Genomic DNA, 20,414 nt, shown 5'->3' with positions numbered 1-20,414 from the left:
ATTACTATTGTTATTACTATTATTATTATTACTTTCATTATTATTATTATTATTACTATTATTATTTGTATTATGATAATTGATATTATTATTATTACTAGTATTACTACTAATATTATTATCATTATTACCATTATTATTATTATCATCATTATTACTATTATTATTAGTATTACTATTATTAATATTATTATTACTATCATTATTGTTATTACTATTATCATAATTATTATTATTATTATTACTATTATTACTATCATTATTATTACTATTATTATTATTACTATCATTATTACTATTATTACTATATTATTGCTATCATTATCATTATTACGATAATTATTATTACTATTATCATTATTATTACTATTATTTTTAATATTACTATTATTACTATCATTATTATTACTATTATTAGTATCATTATTATTGCTATTATTATTATTGCTATCATTATTATTACTATTAGTATTATTACTATCATTATTATTATTACATCTCATTTATATTACTATTATTATTATTATTATTATTGTTACTGATATTGCTATCATTATTATTATTACTATTAGTATTATTACTATTATTACTATCATTATTATTATTACATCTCATTATTATTACTATTATTATTATTATTGTTACTATTATTACTATCATTATTATTATTATTATTACTATCATTATTATTACCTATGTGGGTAACATTTATTACCTCTCCAAGGTTTCTCATAGTCATTCACCGACATCCCACTGGGGTGAGTTTTTCCTTGCCCGTATGTGGGCTCTGTACCGAGGATGTCGTTGTGGCTTGTGCAGCCCTTTGAGACACTTGTGATTTAGGGCTATATAAATAAACATTGATTGATTGATTACTACTGCGATGAGGTGGCGACTTGTCCAGGGTGTACCCCACCTTCCGCCCGGATGCAGCTGAGATAGGCTCCAGCACCCCCGCGACCCCGAAGGGAATAAGCGGTAGAAAATGGATGGATTATTATTACTATTATTATTATTATTATTACGATCATTATTATTACTATTATCATCATTACTATTATTACTATCATTATTATTATTATTATTAGTATGTATAAGCGTGCACTCACCACAGGACAGTCTCCCAGGCGTGAGTAGAGAAGGTAGCTGTGCAGGTCGCCATGCTTCATGTAGGGCAGGATGACCACGGGGGACGGGTAGCCCTCGCTCTCCACCGTCTGCAGACACACACCTGCCGACACACACGCTGCGTCATCTCCTTGGCGTGTGTGTGTGTGTGTGCGTGTCGGCCATGTTTGTGGCGATGCTGGCGTCTCACCCAGCAGCCTCATGACGTTGGCGTGGTCAAAGTCCTTCATGCAGACGGCCTCACGCAGGAAGTCCTCCATTTCTGAGCGCGTGCAGATGGCGACTGCGAGCAGAGAGGTGGCTTTTTGCAAATATGTGTGAGAGCAGCTGGGACCTTGTGGACTTACTCTTCATGGTCTTGACGGCCACACGCAGGACACAATCTTCCTGAGTCAGCTGGCCTTCCATCACTGAGCCAAACTCTCCTGCGGCGCACAAACACACATCACCACCAGGGGGCAGCAGAGACATGATCAATTATTACACTCAAAGGACTCTGGAAAATTACAAAACAGGGGAAACAAAAAATATAAATGTATAAAATAAAATTCCCTATTGTTTGTACTTATTTTTTAAATAAGGACATATTTGAACACAAATATGTCCTTATTTGCTCCTTTACCTTCTCCCAGCGTCTTTCCCAGAGTCAGCTTGTGTCGATCCACCATCACATCCTGCAGCTTCTGCTTCAGATCATCACTGATGCCCAAACTGTTCACTGCACACAACACAACCACGGCTTTTATTTTGACACAGCACTTCCTGTTCTACACAAACTACAATCATGGCTTTTATTCTGACACAGCACTTCCTGTTCTACACAAACTACAATCATGGCTTTTATTGTGACGGACCACTTCCTGTTATCCACAAACTACAATCATGGCTTTTATTGTGACAGACCACATCCTGTTCTCCACAAACTACAATCATGGCTTTTATTGTGATGAACCTCTTCCTGTTCTCCACAAACTACAATCATGGCTTTTATTGTGACGGACCACTTCCTGTTCTCCACAAACTACAATCATGGCTTTTATTGTGACAGACCACTTCCTGTTCTCCACAAACTACAATCATGGCTTTTATTGTGACAGACCACATCCTGTTCTCCACAAACTACAATCATGGCTTTTATTGTGATGAACCTCTTCCTGTTCTCCACAAACTACAATCATGGCTTTTATTGTGACGGACCACTTCCTGTTCTCCACAAACTACAATCATGGCTTTTATTGTGATGAACCTCTTCCTGTTCTCCACAAACTACAATCATGGCTTTTATTGTGACGGACCACTTCCTGTTCTCCACAAACTACAATCATGGCTTTTATTGTGACGAACCTCTTCCTGTTCTCCACAAACTACAATCATGGCTTTTATTGTGACGGACCACTTCCTGTTCTCCACAAACTACAATCACGGCTTTTATTGTGACGAACCTCTTCCTGTTCTCCACAAACTACAATCATGGCTTTTATTGTGACGAACCTCTTCCTGTTCTCCACAAACTACAATCATGGCTTTTATTGTGACGGACCACTTCCTGTTCTCCACAAACTACAATCATGGCTTTTATTGTGACGGACCCCTTCTTGTTCTCCCCAACTGCAATCAAAATGCTTCTTTTTCATGCATTTTATTGTGACGGACCACTTCCTGTTCTCCACAAACTACAATCATGGCTTTTATTGTGACGGACCTCTTCCTGTTCTCCACAAACTGCAATCAATACGCTTCTTCTTCATGTATTTTATTGTGACGGACCACTTCCTGTTCTCCACAAACTACAATCATGGCTTTTATTGTGACGGACCCCTTCTTGTTCTCCCCAACTGCAATCAAAATGCTTCTTTTTCATGCATTTTATTGTGACGGACCACTTCCTATTCTCCACAAACTACAGTCATGGCTTTTATTGTGACGGAACACTTCCTGTTCTCCACAAACTACAATCATGGCTTTTATTGTGACGGACCCCTTCTTGTTCTCCCCAACTGCAATCAAAATGCTTCTTTTTCATGCATTTTATTGTGATGGACTACTTCCTGTTCTCCACAAACTACAATCATGGCTTTTATTGTGACGGAACACTTCCTGTTCTCCACAAACTACAATCATGAGTTTTATTGTGACGGACCACTTCCTGTTGTCCACAAACTACAAACATGGCTTTTATTGTGATGGACCTCTTCCTGTTCTCCACAAACTGCAATCAATACGCTTCTTCTTCATGTATTTTATTGTGACGGACCACTTCCTGTTCTCCACAAACTACAATCATGGCTTTTATTGTGACGGACCTCTTCCTGTTCTCCACAAACTGCAATCAATACGCTTCTTCTTCATGTATTTTATAGTGACGGACCCCTTCCTGTTCTCCACAAACTACAATCATGGCTTTTATTGTGACGGACCCCTTCTTGTTCTCCCCAACTGCAATCAAAATGCTTCTTTTTCATGCATTTTATTGTGAGGGACCACTTCCTGTTCTCCACAAACTACAATCATGGCTTTTATTGTGACGGAACACTTCCTGTTGTCCACAAACTACAATCATGAGTTTTATTGTGACGGAACACTTCCTGTTCTCCACAATTACAATCAATGCGCGTAATTAATTTTATTGTGATGGAGCACTTCCTGTTGTCCATAAACTACAATTAATACGCTTCTTAATGTATTTTATTGTGATGGAGCACTTCCTGTTGTCCACAAACTACAATTAATACGCTTCTTAATGTATTTTACTGTGACGGACCACTCCCTGTTCTCCACAAACTACAATCATGGCTTTTATTGTGACGGACCCCTTCTTGTTCTCCCCAACTGCAATCAAAATGCTTCTTTTTCATGCATTTTATTGTGACGGACCACTTCCTGTTCTCCACAAACTACAATCATGGCTTTTATTGTGACGGAACACTTCCTGTTCTCCACAAATACAATCAATGCGCGTAATTACTTTTATTGTGATGGAGCACTTCCTGTTGTCCATAAACTACAATTAATACGCTTCTTAATGTATTTTATTGTGATGGAACACTTCCTGTTGTCCACAAAATACAATTAATACGCTTCTTAATGTATTTTACTGTGATGGAGCACTTCCTGTTGTCCACAAACTACAATTAATACGCTTCTTAATGTTTTTTATTGTGATGGTGCACTTCCTGTTGTCCACAAACTACAATTAATACGCTTCTTAATGTATTTTATTGTGATGGAGCACTTCCTGTTGTCCACAAACTACAATTAATACGCTTCTTAATGTATTTTATTGTGATGGAGCAGTTCCTGTTGTCCACAAATTACAATTAACACGCTTCTTAATGTATTTTATTGTGATGGAGCACTTCTTGCACATGCGTGACAACGCTGACAGCAGAAGTGATATCAATGATCTGCAAGTATCAGCGAGTGCTATCATGACAAGGTACTACTACTACTACTACTACAGCGTGCGCACACAAATACTTCCCCACCTGACATTCTTTCCTCCCAACATTCTTCTGCTTCACTGCGAGCTGCGACTTGTAAGGGAGGTCTTCACTACATGAGGGGCGATACAGGTGTGTGTTTACACTTGTGTATCGCTGTCTGCAATCTTGACCTGCATGGCATCACACGTGAGGATAGCGCCATCAAAGGTTGTTCTGCTTCTATTGTGTACCGCTACAGACGGGACTTGTGGCTCCTCCCACATTTTAGGGCACACCCCAAAATCCTTCGCAATCTATCGTCATCCGTCGGTCTCATATCGCTGATTTCCAATTGGGCTCATTTGGGGAAATTCCCGAGGACAAGTTTGTTAAAAAAGAAGAACCTTGGACTCCTTGTATCGCACCTGATATCGCACACAAGTGAACACGCTGCAGGACTGCTTGTATTGCACATAAGATCACACACAAGTAAACACGCTGCAGGACTGCTTGTATCGCACATGAGATCGCACACAAGTAAACACGCTGCAGGACTGCTTGCATAACACCTGATATCGCACACAAGTAAACACACTGCAGGTCTGCTTGTATCACACCTGATATCGCACACAAGTAAACACGCTGCAGGACTGCTTGTATCGCACATGAGATCGCACAGAAGTAAACACGCTGCAGGACTGCTTGTATCGCACATGAGATCGCACACGAGTAAACACGCTGCAGGACTGCTTGTATTGCACCTTATATCGCACACAAGTAAATACACTGCAGGACTGCTTGTATCGCACATGAGATCACACACAAGTAAACACGCTGCAGGACTGCTTGTATCGCACATGAGATCACAGACAAGTAAACACGCTGCAGGACTGCTTGTATCGCACATGAGATCACACACAAGTAAATACGCTGCAGGACTGCTTGTATCGCACATGAGATCACACACAAGTAAACACGCTGCAGGACTGCTTGTATCGCACATGAGATCGCACACAAGTAAACACGCTGCAGGACTGCTTGTATCACACCTGATATCACACACAAGTAAACACGCTGCAGGACTGCTTGCATAACACCTGATATCGCACACAAGTAAACACGCTGCAGGACTGCTTGTATCGCACATGAGATCGCACACAAGTAAACACGCTGCAGGACTGCTTGTATTGCACCTTATATCGCACACAAGTAAATACACTGCAGGACTGCTTGTATCGCACATGAGATCGCACACGAGTAAACACGCTGCAGGACTGCTTGTATTGCACCTTATATCGCACACAAGTAAATACACTGCAGGACTGCTTGTATCGCACATGAGATCACACACAAGTAAACACGCTGCAGGACTGCTTGTATCGCACATGAGATCACACACAAGTAAACACGCTGCAGGACTGCTTGTATCGCACATGAGATCACACACAAGTAAATACGCTGCAGGACTGCTTGTATCGCACATGAGATCACACACAAGTAAACACGCTGCAGGACTGCTTGTATCGCACATGAGATCGCACACAAGTAAACACGCTGCAGGACTGCTTGTATCACACCTGATATCACACACAAGTAAACACGCTGCAGGACTGCTTGCATAACACCTGATATCGCACACAAGTAAACACGCTGCAGGACTGCTTGTATCGCACATGAGATCGCACACAAGTAAACACGCTGCAGGACTGCTTGTATTGTACCTTATATCGCACACAAGTAAATACACTTCAGGACTGCTTGTATCGCACATGAGATCACACACAAGTAAACACGCTGCAGGACTGCTTGTATCGCACACGATATCACACACAGGTAAACACACTGCAGGACTGTTTGCATCGCACACGATATCACACACAAGTAAACATGCTGCAGGACTGCCTGTATCGCACATGATATCACACACAAGTAAACATGCTGCAGGACTGCCTGTATCGCACATGATATCACACACAAGTAAACATGCTTCAGGACTGCTTGTATTGCACACGATATCACACACAAGTAAACACGCTGCAGGACTGCTTGTATTGCACCTTATATCGCACACAAGTAAATACACTGCAGGACTGCTTGTATCGCACATGAGATCGCACACGAGTAAACACGCTGCAGGACTGCTTGTATTGCACCTTATATCGCACACAAGTAAATACACTGCAGGACTGCTTGTTACGCACATGAGATCACACACAAGTAAACACGCTGCAGGACTGCTTGTATCGCACATGAGATCACACACAAGTAAACACGCTGCAGGACTGCTTGTATCGCACATGAGATCACACACAAGTAAATACGCTGCAGGACTGCTTGTATCGCACATGAGATCACACACAAGTAAACACGCTGCAGGACTGCTTGTATCGCACATGAGATCGCACACAAGTAAACACGCTGCAGGACTGCTTGTATCACACCTGATATCACACACAAGTAAACACGCTGCAGGACTGCTTGCATAACACCTGATATCGCACACAAGTAAACACGCTGCAGGACTGCTTGTATCGCACATGAGATCGCACACAAGTAAACACGCTGCAGGACTGCTTGTATTGTACCTTATATCGCACACAAGTAAATACACTGCAGGACTGCTTGTATCGCACATGAGATCACACACAAGTAAACACGCTGCAGGACTGCTTGTATCGCACACGATATCACACACAAGTAAACACGCTGCAGGACTGTTTGCATCGCACACGATATCACACACAAGTAAACATGCTGCAGGACTGCCTGTATCGCACATGATATCACACACAAGTAAACATGCTGCAGGACTGCCTGTATCGCACATGATATCACACACAAGTAAACATGCTTCAGGACTGCTTGTATCGCACATGATATCACACACAAGTAAACATGCTTCAGGACTGCTTGTATTGCACACGATATCACACACAAGTAAACACGACGCAAGACTGCTTGTATTGCACATGATATCATACACAAGTAAACACGACGCAAGACTGCTTGTATTGCACACGATATCGCACGCAAGTAAACACGACGCAAGACTGCTTGTATTGCACATGATATCACACACAAGTAAACACGACGCAAGACTGCTTGTATTGCACACGATATCACACACAAGTAAACACGACGCAAGACTGCTTGTATTGCACATGATATCACACACAAGTAAACACGACGCAAGACTGCTTGTATTGCACATGATATCGCACGCAAGTAAACACGACGCAAGACTGCTTGTATTGCACACGACGCAAGACTGCTTGTATTGCACATGATATAGCGGTATAGCTCAGTTGGTAGAGTGGCCGTGCCAGCAACTTGAGGGTTCCAGGTTCGATCCCCGCTTCCGCCATCCTAGTCACTGCCGTTGTGTCCTTGGGCAAGACACTTTACTCCCAGTGCACCCACACTGCTTTAAATGTCACTTAGATATTGGCTTTCACTATGTAAAGCGCTTTGAGTCACTAGAGAAAAGCGCTATATAAATATAATTCAATGTTCAATATCACACACAAGTAAACACGCTGAAGGATTGCTTGTATCGCACATGATATCACACATTGACCCCGCACTTGTTTTTTGTTGCTGCTCTGGGTTTCTGGCACGGGCGCTCTACCCACCACGCCACGCCGCCCCGTACTGGATGTTTAACATGCCGGGGGGGGGGGGGGGGGGGGGGGGGGGGGGTGCTAGTGAGCCAGTTTGAGGCGGTTCAGGCCTGGATCGGACCTCTCCGTATCATCTGCAGCCTAAATATGATACTGGGATGTGAAAGCTCCCAAGATGAGTGGCATGACAAGACTCACGCGTGGCCTCAGTGGACCTGCGGCTGTAGGAGCGGCGTGCTCGGTATCGCACCACCAGCTCCCCGCTCTCCATGATGGGCTGGAAGGCATCGCTGCCAAGACACAAGGACATAGGGATCAGCACGTGGTCATACCAGCGCGTGGTCGTCACCGCCGTCTGAACTCACCCGAAGCGCGTCTGCTTCTTCCGCAGCTTGCCCACGTAGACGCCCATGAGCACGGCCAGGGCCACGGCGCCGGTGGCGGCCATCACCACGTACCACCAGTGCCAGGAGAAGGCTGGTGGCGAGGACAGTCCTGCAGGAGTCAGACACTTTTATCGAATACATGACAACTTCTCCTTCTTCAGCAGTCTGCTTCAGTGACAAGGTGCGACTAAATGTGGAGAATTCAAACCAACAACTTGTTTAGTAACTGAGGATTGATGAGATTCTTTTCTTCTGGGATTTGTACTCGTCTCTCATTTGTTCCTCATGCTATAAAGATTTGCATGTGTGACTTTATGGACGATACACATATATACAGTACACATACATATATACATACATATATACAGTACACATACATATATACAGTACACATACATATATACAGTACACATACGTATATAAATACATATATACAGTACACATACGTATATAAATACATATATACAGTACACATACATATATACAGTACACATATGTATATAAATGCATATATACAGTACACATACATATATACAGTACACATACATATATACAGTACACATACTTATATAAATACATATATACAGTACACATACGTATATAAATACATATATACAGTACACATACATATATACAGTACACATACGTATATAAATACATATATACAGTACACATACATATATACAGTACACATACGTATATAAATACATATATACAGTACACATACGTATATAAATACATATATACAGTACACATACATATATACAGTACACATATGTATATAAATGCATATATACAGTACACATACATATATACAGTACACATACATATATACAGTACACATACTTATATAAATACATATATACAGTACACATACGTATATAAATACATATATACAGTACACATACATATATACAGTACACATACGTATATAAATACATATATACAGTACACATACATATATACAGTACACATACGTATATAAATACATATATACAGTACACATACGTATATAAATACATATATACAGTACACATACATATATACAGTACACATATGTATATAAATGCATATATACAGTACACATACATATATACAGTACACATACATATATACAGTACACATACTTATATAAATACATATATACAGTACACATACGTATATAAATACATATATACAGTACACATACATATATACAGTACACATACGTATATAAATACATATATACAGTACACATACATATATACAGTACACATACGTATATAAATACATATATACAGTACACATACGTATATAAATACATATATACAGTACACATACATATATACAGTACACATATGTATATAAATGCATATATACAGTACACATACATATATACAGTACACATACATATATACAGTACACATACTTATATAAATACATATATACAGTACACATACGTATATAAATACATATATACAGTACACATACATATATACAGTACACATACGTATATAAATACATATATACAGTACACATACATATATACAGTACACATACGTATATAAATACATATATACAGTACACACATATATACAGTACACATACATATATACAGTACACATATGTATATAAATACATATATACAGTACACATACGTATATACAGTACACATACGTATATAAATACATATATACAGTACACATACATATATACAGTACACATACGTATATAAATACATATATACAGTACACATACGTATATAAATACATATATACAGTACACATACATATATACAGTACACATACATATATAAATACATATATACAGTACACATACATATATACAGTACACATACATATATACAGTACACATACGTATATAAATACATACATACAGTACACATACATATATACAGTACACATACATATATAAATACATATATACAGTACACATACATATATACAGTACAAATACATATATACAGTACACACACATATATATACAGTACACATATGTATATAAATACATATATACAGTACACATACATATATACAGTACACATACATATATACAGTACACATACGTATATAAATACATATATACAGTACACATACATATATACAGTACACATACATATATACAGTACACATACGTATATAAATACATATATAAATACATATATACAGTACACATACATATATACATACATATATACAGTACACATAAATATATACAGTACACATACGTATATAAATACATATATACAGTACACATACATATATACAGTACACATATGTATATAAACACATATATACAGTACACATACATATATACAGTACACATACGTATATAAATACATATATACAGTACACATACATATATACAGTACACATACGTATATAAATACATATATACAGTACACATACGTATATAAATACATATATACAGTACACATACATATATACAGTACACATACGTATATAAATACATATATACAGTACACATACATATATACAGTACACATACGTATATAAATACATATATACAGTACACATACATATATACAGTACACATACATATATACAGTACACATACGTATATAAATACATATATACAGTACACATACATATATACAGTACACATACTTATATAAATACATATATACAGTACACATACGTATATAAATACATATATACAGTACACATACGTATATAAATACAAATATACAGTACACATACATATATACAGTACACATACGTATATAAATACATATATACAGTACACATACATATATACAGTACACATACATATATACAGTACACATACGTATATAAATACTTATATACAGTACACATACGTATATACAGTACACATACATATATAAATACATATATACAGTACACATACATATATACAGTACACATACGTATATAAATACATATATACAGTACACATACGTATATAAATACATATATACAGTACACATACATATATACAGTACACATACATATATAAATACATATATACAGTACACATACATATATACAGTACACATACGTATATAAATACATACATACAGTACACATACATATATACAGTACACATACATATATAAATACATATATACAGTACACATACATATATACAGTACAAATACATATATACAGTACACACACATATATATACAGTACACATATGTATATAAATACATATATACAGTACACATACATATATACAGTACACATACATATGTACAGTACACATACGTATATAAATACATATATACAGTACACATACATATATACAGTACACATACATATATAAATACATATATACAGTACACATACATATATACATACATATATACAGTACACATAAATATATACAGTACACATACGTATATAAATACATATATACAGTACACATACATATATACAGTACACATACATATATACAGTACACATACGTATATAAACACATATATACAGTACACATAAATATATACAGTACACATACGTATATGAATACATATATACAGTACACATACGAATATAAATACATATATACAGTACACATACATATATACAGTACACATACATATATAAATACATATATACAGTACACATACATATATACAGTACACATACGTATATAAATACATATATACAGTACACATATGTATATAAATACATATATACAGTACACATACGTATATAAATACATATATACAGTACACATACATATATACAGTACACATACGTATATAAATACATATATACAGTACACATACATATATACAGTACACATACGTATATAAATACATATATACAGTACACATACGTATATAAATACATATATACAGTACACATACATATATACAGTACACATACGTATATAAATACATATATACAGTACACATACGTATATAAATACATATATACAATACACATACGTATATAAATACATATATACAGTACACATACATATATACAGTACACATACGTATATAAATACATATATACAGTACACATACATATATACAGTACACATACATATATACAGTACACATACGTATATAAATACATATATACAGTACACATACATATATACAGTACACATACATATATACAGTACACATACGTATATAAATACATATATACAGTACACATACATATATACAGTACACATACATATATACAGTACAAATACATATATACAGTACACACACATATATACAGTACACATATATATATATAAATACATATATACAGTACACATACATATATACAGTACACATACATATATACAGTACACATACGTATATAAATACATATATACAGTACACATACATATATATAGTACACATACGTATATAAATACATATATACAGTACACATACATATATACAGTACACATACGTATATAAATACATATATACAGTACACATACGTATATAAATACATATATACAGTACACATACATATATACAGTACACATACATATATACAGTACACATACGTATATAAATACATACATACAGTACACATACATATATACAGTACACATACATATATAAATACATATATACAGTACACATACATATATACAGTACACATACATATATACAGTACAAATACATATATACAGTATACACACATATATATACAGTACACATATGTATATAAATACATATATACAGTACACATACATATATACAGTACACATACATATATGCAGTACACATACGTATATAAATACATATATACAGTACACATACATATATACAGTACACATACATATATACAGTACACATACATATATGCAGTACACATACATATATAAATACATATATACAGTACACATACATATATACAGTACACATACATATATACAGTACACATACGTATATAAATACATATATACAGTACACATACATATATACATACATATATACAGTACACATAAATATATACAGTACACATACGTATATAAATACATATATACAGTACACATACATATATACAGTACACATACGTATATAAACACATATATACAGTACACATACATATATACAGTACACATACGTATATAAATACATATATACAGTACACATACATATATAAATACATATATACAGTACACATACATATATACAGTACACATACGTATATAAATACATATATACAGTACACATACATATATACAGTACACATACGTATATAAATACATATATACAGTACACATATGTATATAAATACATATATACAGTACACATACGTATATAAATACATATATACAGTACACATACATATATACAGTACACATACGTATATAAATACATATATACAGTACACATACATATATACAGTACACATACGTATATAAATACATATATACAGTACACATACGTATATAAATACATATATACAGTACACATACATATATACAGTACACATACGTATATAAATACATATATACAGTACACATACATATATACAGTACACATACGTATATAAATACATATATACAGTACACATACATATATACAGTACACATACGTATATAAATACATATATACAGTACACATACATATATACAGTACACATACATATATACAGTACACATACGTATATAAATACATATATACAGTACACATACATATATACAGTACACATACATATATACAGTACACATACGTATATAAATACATATATACAGTACACATACATATATACAGTACACATACATATATACAGTACAAATACATATATACAGTACACACACATATGTACAGTACACATATATATATATAAATACATATATACAGTACACATACGTATATAAATACATATATACAGTACACATACATATATACAGTACACATACGTATATAAATACATATATACAGTACACATACATATATACAGTACACATACATATATAAATACATATATACAGTACACATACGTATATAAATACATATATACAGTACACATACATATATACAGTACACATACGTATATAAATACATATATACAGTACACATACATATATACAGTACACATACGTATATAAATACATATATACAGTACACATACGTATATAAATACATATATACAGTACACATACATATATACAGTACACATACATATATACAGTACACATACGTATATAAATACATATATACAGTACACATACATATATACAGTACACATACATATATACAGTACACATACGTATATAAATACATATATACAGTACACATACATATATACAGTACACATACATATATACAGTACACATACATATACACAGTACAAATACATATATACAGTACACACACATATATACAGTACACATATATATATAAATACATATATACAGTACACATACATATGTACAGTACACATACATATATACAGTACACATACGTATATAAATACATATATACAGTACACATACATATATATAGTACACATACGTATATAAATACATATATACAGTACACATACATATATACAGTACACATACGTATATAAATACATATATACAGTACACATACATATATACAGTACACATACGTATATAAATACATATATACAGTACACATATGTATATAAATACATATATACAGTTCACATACATATATACAGTACACATAAGTATATAAATACATATATACAGTACACATACATATATACAGTACACATACATATATACAGTACATATACGTATATAAATACACATATACAGTACACATACGTATATAAATACATATATACAGTACACATACATATATACAGTACACATACGTATATAAATACATATATACAGTACACATACATATATACAGTACACATACATATATACAGTACACATACGTATATAAATACATATATACAGTACACATACATATATACAGTACAAATACATATATGCAGTACACACATATATACAGTACATTATACATATATAAATACATATATACAGTACACATACATATATACAGTACACAGACGTATATAAATACATATATACAGTACACATACGTATATAAATACATATATACAGTACACATACATATATACAGTACACACACATATATACAGTACATTATACGTATATAAATACATATATACAGTACACATACATATATACAGTACACATACGTATATAAATACATATATACAGTACACATACGTGTATAAATACATATATACAGTAAACATACATATATACAGTACACATACATATATACAGTACACATACGTATATAAATACATACATACAGTACACATACATATATACAGTACACATATGTATATAAATACACATATACAGTACACATACGTATATAAATACATATATACAGTACACATACATATATACAGTACACATATGTATATAAATACATATATACAGTACACATACATATGTACAGTACACATACATATATACAGTACACATACGTATATAAATACATATATACAGTACACATACGTATATAAATACATATATACAGTACACATACATATATACAGTACACATATGTATATAAATACATATATACAGTACACATACATATATACAGTACACATACGTATATAAATACATATATACAGTACACATACATATATACAGTACACATACATATATACAGTACACATACGTATATAAATACATATATACAGTACACATACATATATACAGTACAAATACATATATACAGTACACACACATATATACAGTACACATACGTATATAAATACATATATACAGTACACATACATATATACAGTACACATACATATATACAGTACACATACGTATATAAATACATATATACAGTACACATACATATATATAGTACACATACGTATATATACATATATACAGTACACATACATATATACAGTACACATATGTATATAAATACATATATACAGTACACATACATACTATATACATACATATATACAGTACACATACGTATATAAATACATATATACAGTACACATACATACTATATACATACATATATACAGTACACATACATACATATATACAGTACACATAGGTGCATACATACATATATACAGTACACATAGGTGCATACATACATATATACAGTACACATAGGTACATACATACATATATACAGTACACATATGTATATACATACATATATACAGTACACATACATACATATATACAGTACACATACATACTATATACATACATATATACAGTACACATACATACATATATACAGTACACATACATACTATATACATACATATATACAGTACACATACATATATAAATACATATCTACAGTACACATACATATATACAGTACACATACGTATATAAATACATATATACAGTACACATACATATATACAGTACAAATACATATATACAGTACACATACATATATACAGTACACATACATATATAAATACATATATACAGTACACATACATATATACAGTACACATACATATATACAGTACACATACGTATATAAATACATATATACAGTACACATACATATATACAGTACACATACGTATATAAATACATATATACAGTACACATACATATATACAGTACACATACGTATATAAATACATATATACAGTACACATACATACATATATACAGTACACATACGTATATAAATACATATATACAGTACACATACATACTATATACATACATATATACAGTACACATACATATATACAGTACACATACATACTATATACATACATATATACAGTACACATACGTATATACATACATATATACAGTACACATAGGTGCATACATACATATGTACAGTACACATAGGTACATACATAGATATATACAGTACACATATGTACATACATACATATATACAGTACACATACATACATATATACAGTACACATACATACTATATACATACATATATACAGTACACATACATACATATATACAGTACACATACATACTATATACATACATATATACAGTACACATACATATATACAGTACACATAGGTACATACATACATATATACAGTACACATAGGTGCATACATACATATATACAGTACACATACATACATATATACAGTACACATAGGTACATACATACATATGTACAGTACACATAGGTACATACATACATATATACAGTACACATATGTATATACATACATATATACAGTACACATACATACATATATACAGTACACATACATACTATATACATACATATATACAGTACACATACATACTATATACATACATATATACAGTACACATACATACTATATACATACATATATACAGTACACATACATATATACATACATATCAATCAATCAATCAATCAATGTTTATTTATATAGCCCTAAATCACAAGTGTCTCAAAGGGCTGTACAAGCCACAACGACATCCTCGGTACAGAGCCCACATACGGGCAAGGAAAACTCACCCCAGTGGGACGTCAATGTGAATGACTATGAGAAACATTGGAGAGGGCCGCATATGTGGGTAACATATGAACGAACACATGGATAATGATCTCAGCATCGCTTGTGGACAAAATGGGACGAATTTTAGCGATATTACGGAGATGAAAGAAGGCCGTTTTAGTAACACTTTTAATGTGCGACTCAAACGAGAGAGTTGGGTCGAAGATAATACCCAGATTCTTTACAGAGTCACCTTGTTTGTTTGGTTGTCAAATGTTAAGGTGGTATTTTTAAATAGATGTCGGTGTTGAGCAGGACCGATAATCAGCATTTCCGTTTTCTTAGCGTTGAGTTGCAAAAAGTTAGCGGACATCCATTGTTTAATTTCATTAAGACACGCCTCCAGCTGACTACAATCCGGCGTGTTGGTCAGCTTTAGGGGCATGTAGAGTTGGGTGTCATCAGCATAACAGTGAAAGCTAACACCGTATTTGCATATGATGTCACCTAGCGGCAGCATGTAAATACTAAAGAGTGCAGGGCCAAGAACCGAACCCTGGGGAACTCCGCACGTTACCTTAACATAGTCCGAGGTCACATTGTTATGGGAGACACACTGCATCCTGTCAGTAAGATAAGAGTTAAACCAAGACAAGGCTAAGTCTGTCATCCCAATACGCGTTTTGATACGCTCTAATAAAATATTATGATCAACAGTATCGAAAGCGGCGCTAAGATCAAGAAGCAGCAACATAGATGAAGCATCAGAATCCATCGTTAGCAATACATATATACAGTACACATACGTATATACATACATATATACAGTACACATAGGTACATACATACATATATACAGTACACATAGGTGCATACATACATATATACAGTACACATACATACATACATACAGTACACATAGGTACATACATACATATATACAGTACACATATGTATATACATACATATATACAGTACACATACATACATATATACAGTACACATACATACTATATACATACATATATACAGTACACATATGTATATACATACATATATACAGTACACATACATACATATATACAGTACACATACATACTATATACATACATGTATACAGTACACATACATACTATATACATACATATATACAGTACACATACGTATATACATACATATATACAGTACACATACGTATATACATACATATATACAGTACACATAGGTACATACATACATATATACAGTACACATAGGTACATACATACATATATACAGTACACATAGGTACATACATACATATATACAGTACACATAGGTACATACATACATATATACAGTACACATAGGTACGTACATACAAACATACATACATACATACAAACACACACACACACACATATTTATATATATATATATATATATATATATATATATATATATATATATATATATATATATATATATATATATATATATATATATATATATATATATATATATATATATATATATATATATATATATAAACATTTTTGTTTCCCTTCTGCTACTAAATCTTCCTGCTTTGTGTGGAGTGAGTGGCTCCATTAGACTAAGCAAACATCAGAGTTCTAAATATTTATGAGGTCCTGGTCCACAAGCCCTCCTCTGTCTCGTCCTTCTTCTCACGGACACAAGCGGGAAGGAAGGACATAAAAAATCAGTCGTCGTGTTTGCGGCTCACCTCGAAACTCTGGGGGAGAAAAAAGAAGAAGCAAAATATGACTTACGGAGTTACAAAACTTTGAAGATTTGTTTCATTTCTGATCTATTGGACTATTTCTTACTAAATGATCAAAGTTTTTACAGAAAGTGAAAGCTTTATTCCTGTTAAAGTGCTGAGCCAGCACAGTTTAAAGCAGGGGTCTCAAACTCAATTTACCTGGGGGCCACTGGATGCAGAAACTGGGTGAGGCTGGGCCGCAAGAAAAGATTTCTTAAAAAAAATCTAACATGCACTTTTTAATGAATTCACCTCCTTTGAATGGCTTTCCCGCCCTAGCAACCATCTCACTCACCATGTAGCTAGCTTTGACTGCTGCATCGCTCTTTTCGCTTGCTTTCTTGACGAAATCTTGTTGCCTCAGTAGACTGGTTTTAAAATTTGCAACCCGGTTCACTCCCCTAGTATTTTGCATACTCCTCAGCATGTCTAGTTGTATAATGACGTTTCAAATTGTATTCCTTGTGCAACGCAACTTTCTCTGTATCAACTACAGAAAAGAGCTATAAGGATTATTCATAAAGTAGATTACTTAAAACACACTAACATATTATTTATTAATTCTGGTTTATTGAAACTACAGGAGCTAGTAAAGTTACAGACATTATGTGTCATGTTTAAGGCTAAAAGTAAAACATTAC

The 20,414-nt window shown here is 33.5% G+C and overlaps 1 protein-coding gene across 1 annotated transcript in view; it reads right to left on the bottom strand.

Moving 5' to 3' along the window:
- Nucleotides 1–20,414, bottom strand: part of LOC133658657 (tyrosine-protein kinase receptor UFO) — a 101,219-nt gene that overhangs the window by 20,035 nt on the left and 60,770 nt on the right. The window contains exons 10-16 of the mRNA XM_062060919.1: nucleotides 19,735–19,743; nucleotides 8,536–8,665; nucleotides 8,369–8,460; nucleotides 1,751–1,846; nucleotides 1,476–1,553; nucleotides 1,319–1,411; nucleotides 1,110–1,231 (exon numbers count right to left, since the gene is read on the bottom strand). Of these exons, the coding sequence (XP_061916903.1) occupies nucleotides 1,110–1,231; nucleotides 1,319–1,411; nucleotides 1,476–1,553; nucleotides 1,751–1,846; nucleotides 8,369–8,460; nucleotides 8,536–8,665; nucleotides 19,735–19,743 (620 nt within the window). The remainder of the gene's footprint in view (nucleotides 1–1,109; nucleotides 1,232–1,318; nucleotides 1,412–1,475; nucleotides 1,554–1,750; nucleotides 1,847–8,368; nucleotides 8,461–8,535; nucleotides 8,666–19,734; nucleotides 19,744–20,414) is intronic.

Source organism: Entelurus aequoreus, linkage group LG10 (assembly GCF_033978785.1).
Source record: "Entelurus aequoreus isolate RoL-2023_Sb linkage group LG10, RoL_Eaeq_v1.1, whole genome shotgun sequence".
In the NCBI taxonomy this organism is placed as follows: domain Eukaryota; kingdom Metazoa; phylum Chordata; class Actinopteri; order Syngnathiformes; family Syngnathidae; genus Entelurus; species Entelurus aequoreus.
This window is presented reverse-complemented; position numbering and strand designations above follow the sequence as displayed.